The sequence below is a fragment of the Gossypium hirsutum genome, chromosome A05 (genome assembly GCF_007990345.1).
Source record: "Gossypium hirsutum isolate 1008001.06 chromosome A05, Gossypium_hirsutum_v2.1, whole genome shotgun sequence".
NCBI lineage: Eukaryota > Viridiplantae > Streptophyta > Magnoliopsida > Malvales > Malvaceae > Gossypium > Gossypium hirsutum.
In genome coordinates, this window is record NC_053428.1 from 7,035,866 (window position 1) to 7,044,422 (window position 8,557).

Sequence of the window (8,557 nt, forward strand, 5' to 3'; positions counted from 1 at the left end):
AATTTTACTGTTGACTAAAATTCACCGGAGAAAAGGGAAAAAAAATCAGCATCTTATCATTTCGACATATCAACTTGTATCAGTCAATATCAATGATATTATTTCCTAAAAATAAAATGAATCCTATCATGTGAATATCGATGCTAAATTTCATGAAAATAAAAATGAATTGTATCACTAATATCATATCCACAAAAGAACATCTTGCTATTTGGACGACCAGTTCTGGTGGAAGAAGATAAGGTTGATAAGCACTCTAATTATTATAAAATTATGCTTTTAAAAATATTTTTAAATATATATTGGGTGAAATTTGACATTTGATGGTTATCAGTCACCAGTTTAGTTTTCTTTTCTTTGTTTGAAATAATAAATAAAAATAAAACATGTAAAGTAAATTAAACTATGGGTGAGCAATGGAAAGATGCTTGAAAATGTAAAAGCCTATGAAATCACATCCGGTCCAAGAAAGATCAATCGGCTTAGAAAGGGAATAATGGGCTGTACCTGAACCAGCCTTCAGTCATTTCCAACTTAAAACAAGAGTACAATAGACATTATTTTAGCTTGCAACAGAACAGGGCAGCTTCTTCTTCATTCTTGAACAGCAGTATTACATCAGTAAAAGATCCTTGTATTGCATCAAAACCTACTTTTCAACTTAAAATAAAGGCTAATTTAACACACAAAACGATATACCCTGAAAATCCAAACATATTAAAAAATTGGAATAACTTATATTTGACATGAATAGTTGCATCAACAATGTTCCTTGATCATCAAAGAATTGAAAACCAGCGTCAGTTCCATTTGGTGTAAAACTATATTACAAAGTTCCCACAGAAATGAAAAACAAATGCTAAAACCAATAGACTGATCTACAATGTATCTGTCAGTGATTCCTTTTTTTTTTCTAAGCTTCCTACCATTGTTTTTCTTCAAGATCTACACTGTAATCTACATCAGCAAAGAACTGCACATTTCTGAACTAATAATACACACATTAAAGTAGCAATCTCGCTGATACTTCTTCATCATAGTCTTCGTCATCTATTCCCCCATTCGAATCAGCAAGTTTAATAGGATCAATAGCCATCTTCTCGATTTCACAAAGTGACCAACCAGGGTATTCTTCTCTATTTTCACTATTTTCAGGCATGTCATCTGTTCTTGGACTAGCAGCAGCAATGGATGTGATCAAGTCCCCATTCTCATCCAAGTCTGCATTGAGGTCAATGTTCCGAACTGGAGTTTTGATGTTCTTCCCTGCATGATTATGTTTCTTTGACTCATCAGACTCTACCACATCATCAGGCACGTGCCTTTCCAAGCTTAAATCATGCTTTTCTTCAAAATAAGAAATGTCGGGGTCATCTTCGAACTTTCCACAATGTGCAGCAGTCTCTCTCCCTGCTGTTTGTCTCCCTCTACCTTGACCTCTACCTCTGCCCCTACCCCGTCCTCTGCTTGAGCTAGTAACATGGCAACTCTCATGCTACAAAAAAGAAAAAGCCAGAGTGAACACAATTTCAGGTAGTCAGCGACTCGTGGCATGAATTATAATTGCTACCAAGACTTAAACTGGTCACTAAAGGCAGCAAATTAAAATTTCAAACTTGCAAGTGCATTCTTCTTATAACTCCGAGTCCTCCAACCCGAACTGCTTTCAGGTTGGACAGTAGAAAGGGCATATCCATGATAAATACCAAAGAAAATGAATCAACTTACCATTCTGCTCTTCTTTGACTCATCATCATCAGCTACTTTCCTGTAAATAAATATGTATACATTAGCAACAGTATAGATAACCAACTTGCTTCATATATTCACTGATAAATATCAAACTGTTGAAACCTTTTTTTGGGAACATGACAATCCTCGGCAGCAGCATCCAGACCACCTAGGTCGGGAACCTTACCAACAATTTCTCTAAGAAAATCAAAAACATTAAAGCCCTGTACACACTGCTTTCTGCAATATCAAAACCAAAGTTAATCTCAATATGTTTAAAGCCCAATGTCAAGTGAAAGATCTAATTACTAAAGAGAACAGGATTAAGGGCAATTTTTGCTTACAGATGCGAAGAATTTATAGTCTTGGCACCCTTCATCGTAGTTATTTCATATGTTCGATCACATAAATCTTGAAGAAATAACTCCAATGCTTTAGCTGCAAACATTGATTACCATAAATTTAATAGAAAGTCCATTAAAGGTCAATTAAATAGCAGGAAATAGCACTTTCTCAACACCCCCCCCCCGAAAACCCTAATAGGACCTCAGATTCAAAACTGGAAATTTCAAGTTCTAACCGTTGGGATGTTCCTTTTAGGAACAAAACAATAATTAAATTCGTCAACATATTTGTCCTTGCAATGAATGAATTTGAAAGGGGAAAATCAAAAGTACTTACAAACAAGCAGAGGAACAGCCATGGCAATTTTTCCAATATCTTCATCAGCTTGCATAATCTTCTTTATTCGAGCCTATAAAAGCAAAAAAAATAAACATCGATTAAAATTAAAACGAGTTTCATAAGAAACTTGTACAAATTAAATAATGCTCCAAAAAATAGCTTTCTATTTATTGGTACTAATTGACAGAAAAACATATAAAAAACAAAACAAAATAAAAGCAACAACTTATCTATGTGATGAGATTGACTAAAAGATGTATATACATATATAACATGTTATTCGAAAATATTCTGAAGAGAAACAAGAAAAAGGAAGAACTTACGGCTGGGAAACGAGTATCAAGTTTCCTCTTCATGTTTTGCTAAACGTTGAAGAGCAAAAACCCTAGAGAAAAAAAGTTACAGGGAAAACAAAAAAAAAAAAAAGAGAGGGGGCGGGTAACCGGCAAAATTTTCGATTGAGGTTCAAATTTTCGTGAGCTCGTACTTTTCTGACCTATCTTCTTTTGTTTTATGTCAACGCACGGTAGAACTGTCTCCCGGTTTAATTGTCCAAGTCGATCTAGACTCTAGAACCGTCTCCCGGTTTAATTGTAGACATAATTATGGCCGGCCTGAAGGCCCGCCTAAAATGTAAAAAGATTTGAGTAAAAATATTAGTTCGAAAAATAAGTTTAGATAAAAAATAAAGTCTATTTAAAAATGAATCAGGCTGCATGTAAAATATTTTTTTGTTCGGGCCTGACTCGACTTGGCCCGAATTTACTAAAGGATAAAAAATCTGCTTTTTTTGTTTTTGAATGTTATTTTCTTGTTGTTTTCTCCTTATTTTATTTTTATGTTGCAACTATTTTATTGTTATTTTTTAAATATTGTATAAAACTTATTTTATTGCTAATTTTGTTATTATTTTAAAGGTATTTGTTAATTTTATTATTATTTTTATACGTATTTGCTTGTTAAGTTGCATTTATCTTAATGTTATTTAAGTCTACATATTTTTTAAAATTTATTTTGAAGTTTTTAGTATTTTTGATGTATTATATATATTTAAAAATTATTTTAAAATAATATAAAAAATTAATATGGGTGGACCGGGTCAGCTCGGATTTTAGCATTTTTATTTAGATCGGGCTTGGGCAAAATTTTAGACCATTTTTAAGCCGGGCTTGGTCTAAGTCTAATAAATAAGCCTAAATTTTTAGTTAAGCCCGACCTTGCCCAACCCATGATTACCTTTATTTACTTGTACTTACATTGATTAAAATAAAAGTTAAATAAATTATGTAATAAATTCAATTAATACATTTATGCATCGAGGGTAAGAAAACTAGCTGGTCTAATAATGAAACTTTTTCTATCAATTCTTTTTATTTGTTTTTGTATATTGTATATAATTCGTATTATAAAAAGCCAGTTATATAATATTATAGAAAAAAATATTAAATGTCCTGTTAAACGATTTATGTTTGAAAAGTACTTAATAGTAATATGTAAAATTATCTGAAATTAAATATAGATAACATGTTTGTTAATTTTTGTAAATATAGATAATATAAGCTAATGTAAATATATTTTATTTGTTTATTTACTATAAATGTATGTCAATAGAATTTAAGATCTATAACAAATATAAATGATATTATAAGTATGCAAAATTCTCTTTATTGCAATCTCATGTGTTTATCAATGTTTTCGTCACATAAATAATTTTTTGAATGGATATCTTTAATAAATATAATTTCGCTTATTAAATATTATTTTCATTTATTTTATGATTTCCGTAAGTTTTATTTTAAATCTGAGATAATAAATTACTTTATATAACTGGTTTAATAAATATTATATTTCATACTTATAAATGATAAAATGAAATGTAAAATTTTGGTTTTACAGTAAAGTTAACGATCACAAATTAAAGCAGTGGACCCACGACATTCTTATCTTCTTATTTTTCTTTATTTCCCCCCGTTTCTCTCTTTCTTTTTTTTTCCTTTACTTTTTCTCCTTCATTCGTTCTTCCTATCTTGTTTGAATTGAACTTGCCAACTTTGGGCAGTAGACCTCTCTGCCTATCGGAGATCGTCATGCTGGTGGCTTGAGCCGTGCTCTTAGGCCTCTCTCTACACCTTTGTAATCTAGGAGCAACGGTAGCAGTAGGAGCAGCATCAACATAGGGAACAACCATTTTTTTATTCTAGATCGATGTAAAACCTTGTTGAGCCAATACGTTCATGGCCTTAGACAATTATCAATAGCCTTTTTTTTACAGCATTAAATGGAGTTCATTTTACTCATTTATATTAGTCCAATTCATGAAATCTACTTGAAGCCTTAATTGTATAGAGTTTAAATCTTTTAAGACTTTCATATTATAAACAAGCTTTGATATCAATTGTCGATGTAATTTTAACTGTACTATTAGGTTTAGGGAAATTCAACTATAAACAGAGGTCTTTCCATTAATTATAATCATTCCATTCAATGTTATAAAATAATTTGAGAGCATCTACTCAAACATTTGACATGTTATTGCTTTTTCGTGGTTTTTTTGTTGGAAAATATAGACGTCACTTATAGAGTTGTCAATGGATTAGGCCTTGCTAAAATTTTAAGCTTGTTTGTTAGGCCCGAATCTAACTCGACTCAAATAAAAAAGTTAAAACCCGAGCCTGACCTGGCCTACCCGAATTAAATTTTTTATATAAAAAATTTAAAAATATAATACATAAAAAAAATACTAAAACATTAAAATAAAAATTTCCCAACAAATTAGGTTGATGTAACGTAACAAACAAATGCATCTAAAATAGTAACAAAAGTAACAATAAAATAAGAATTATACAATATCCAAATAATAACAACAAAGCAATAAAAGCATAATAGTGAAATGGTAGCAAAATAGTGAGAAAACAACAAGAAAATAACAGTTTTTTTTTTGTCCACTTGCTAATTCGGGTTGGGCCCGAGCTATACAAATTTTACTCGAGGCTTGACTCACTTTTTAAACGAACCTTATTTTTTGCCCAAGCTTATTTTTTGAGCCTATACTATTGCTCAAATCCTCCCATTTTCCGGATAGGGCTTCGGGTGGGGCGGGTGACCCAACCCATGAGCAGGTCTAACCACATATATAATTAATAATAGTAATTACATGTTATTATTTACTATTATAAAATATTAGCCCAAAATAAAAGTAATTTAATTTGGTTAAGGTTTATGGAGCTTTAGTTATTAAATAATGTGTGGGCCAAATATGTGTAAATACTCTAGTAACTATTTATAATTGATAATGAGTGGATTAAAAATTAGGGTTAATATGCAAAAGTTATTATAGTCTCCAAATTACATATATAACTTTTCTAATATCCCATCTTTATAAACGAGTGAGTTACTTTTCTGAATTACTCGTGTGCTAATTTGAAAAATCAAAACTATAGAATCAAAGATTTCAATAAACCAATAGGTTTAAGTACCCTTTTGCATTTAGTTTTATTATCGATGATTTTACATGATAGATTCTAATTTGATAAATTTTGTATAACAATGTTATGGTTCAAGTACATATTTTGCTTATTCATTTTAGAGTTTACTTTCATTTTATTTTAGTGTTTAGGAGAATTTTCCTTGAAAATTCTTAGTTTAAGTGAATTTAAAAGAAAAGAATTAACTAAACCCAGATTGTTTGCCAAAATAAAATTTTAGTCGCATGGCATTATTACCAAGTTAACCAATATGTACATTTTTCATAGGCTTACTGATGGATTTCATAATCTCATTGGCAACCGAGATATTAAACTATTGAAACCCAAAATTTGCAGTTGAAATTGTTGATTTAGTATTGGGAGGATGCCTGCCAACAACATACCGAATGAAAATGAAAACGAGTAGGTTTAGTACAAACAAATAAGAAAAAAGGAATGAAAGAAAAAAAGAAAAATGATAGGACCTATCGTTTTAAATAAAATATTTTAAAAATCCATTGCTTTAATGGCATAATGAAAATAATAAATTCAGATAATTTGAAGATTAAATTGAAAATTTTTATAAAGTGATGATTAAAATAGAAATAGTAAAAAGATTAATGACTGTTAGACTAACTTAGCAAAGTAAAAAGATACAAATGAAAAATTCAATTCGACTACAGTTTGACTCAATTACCGTAAGCATGGATCAAGGAGCTGCTGGATCAGGAAAACTCGTTAGACAGATGTGACCGGTAATATACGGTCCCTAACAGTCACAGACAAAGGTTGTCAGACACAACCTTATTCCGATAAAATCCATTGACATAAGGGGACAAAAGTACAGGGCATCACCTGACCGGTTACCGCTTTCTTCGGTAAAACAGCAGTACAAAATTTCCCGCCCTTTTCCTTCCTACATTCCAGGCACGTGACCAACAAAAATAAGTGTTTGATGAATATGAGAACTGTATTAGTCTAAAAAAGAAGTCAGCTTTTGGATGCAGAGATGTTTGTCAGTTGGTCAGATCCGAATTTAAAAAAATTTAAATTTGGATTCGGCGTAATTCGTTTGTTAAAATTTAATTATAAAGCTGTACAAATATTAAAATATAAAAAAAATATTTATGTATTTCTTAACAGTGAATTGGGTAAGCCGGCCTGAAAAAAAAAAAAAACCTAAAACTAAAACTAAAATATGGGCCAAACAAGTCGCCTAGCTTACGAATGTTTCTATTTGGATCTTATATGAAGTTAAATTATGTGAACTTTAATTTCGGTTAGTTGAAGACACTGTGAATAATATTTCATTGAACCTCAAAAAATCACTATGAATAATAGGATGCAATTGGAATAGGAGGAAACTCACGAAGCTGATATCAACAGCACTTGGAGTCGTAACATTTGAAAAATAAGGGGATTAGTTGGCCTTTTCGTTGAACAAATATTCAATTACAGCTGTGTGGAATAAACTTAGACCAGGACTGATAAAGTGCAGTAGCATCTAGTATTTTGGTCCAAATTCCATATATTTAATAGGTAGCAATTTGAAAATGAGAGGTGTGTTTTTTTTAGATTGCATAACCTTATAGATATCCAGATGACTTATTACAGTCTAGTTCTTAGTTAAAACTGGAAGGTGAATTCTATTATTTCACTCCATTGTAAGCATGCGTACTTCGTAATGTTGCAGCAGCTAGCCTGGTTGTTTGGATAATATAATGAAATTTACTAAAAAGAAAAAGAAAAGCTATTTCAATAGATGAACGGACTTATAAAAAATTCAAATTATCATCTGATTTAATTTAACCCATAAATAGTTTTAATAATAATTTATGATTTTTTTATTCAAACATTGTTAAAATTTTGAGGGGAGATGAAAAATTTTCAGTAGACTTTAGAGGGAAATTATAATTTATTTTTTTTACAATAATGGGATAAAAATCTTCATTTACGTATAGGCATTATTATATTAATGTAGAGAAAAAAAATATAATTAACATAAAATTGAGAATAATTCATGACATGTATATTTTTAAATTAATATTATTTTCATATTTTTATCTGTTTTACTCTTCATTAATTTTTTTTATATTTTAGTGCTGTATAAATATGTATATAATATTTAAAGTTCTTAATCTCATTGGTTGGACTCAATTAATAACAATGTATTGCTAATTTATTTTCTGCTCGATTGTCATAAATTAGGTGTTGCAAAAAATAAATGCATTTTAATTTTTGAGCTACCTAAAGAAAATGAAAACGAGTCTATTATCGTCTTATTAAAAAATCAAACTTCTCAAATAAATGTTTATTTGAAATATATTTAAATATGATTTCTAATTATTTTTATCTTGAAATAAATATTTTTTTTTTGAAATTAAAATTTTACTCATCCCGTGATTTCTCTTATTAGTTTGAAACATGTTCACATCTTATTATTTATATACTAATTTAATAATCGTTCTTTAAAATATTAAGAATGTAAAAAGTCTTCAAATTTTTTCAAAAAAATTAATTAAGCTTGTCTTTTTTTTTGTGCTCAATTGAGTACTTGAACTTTCAAAATGCATCAAAAAGGCTCTCAAAAAATCCCTGCTTTTATTTTTCACTCAATTTGATACTTGAACTTTCAAAATGCAACAAAAAGATCCTTAAAATTAAAAAAAAAACAATTA

The 8,557-nt window shown here is 29.7% G+C and overlaps 1 protein-coding gene across 1 annotated transcript; it reads right to left on the reverse strand.

The window, feature by feature from the left end:
- Positions 1-754: 754 nt before the first annotated feature.
- On the reverse strand, positions 755-2,974 carry LOC107959275 (dr1-associated corepressor). Its single transcript, XM_041113077.1, has 6 exons — positions 2,739-2,974; positions 2,413-2,485; positions 2,076-2,169; positions 1,855-1,971; positions 1,729-1,768; positions 755-1,495 (listed from the first exon to the last, which is right to left on the reverse strand). The coding sequence occupies exons 1-6, from the start codon at positions 2,769-2,771 to the stop codon at positions 1,004-1,006; spliced, it is 849 nt and encodes a 282-aa protein (XP_040969011.1). The 5' UTR covers positions 2,772-2,974; the 3' UTR covers positions 755-1,003.
- Between the last annotated feature and the right edge of the window lie 5,583 nt (positions 2,975-8,557).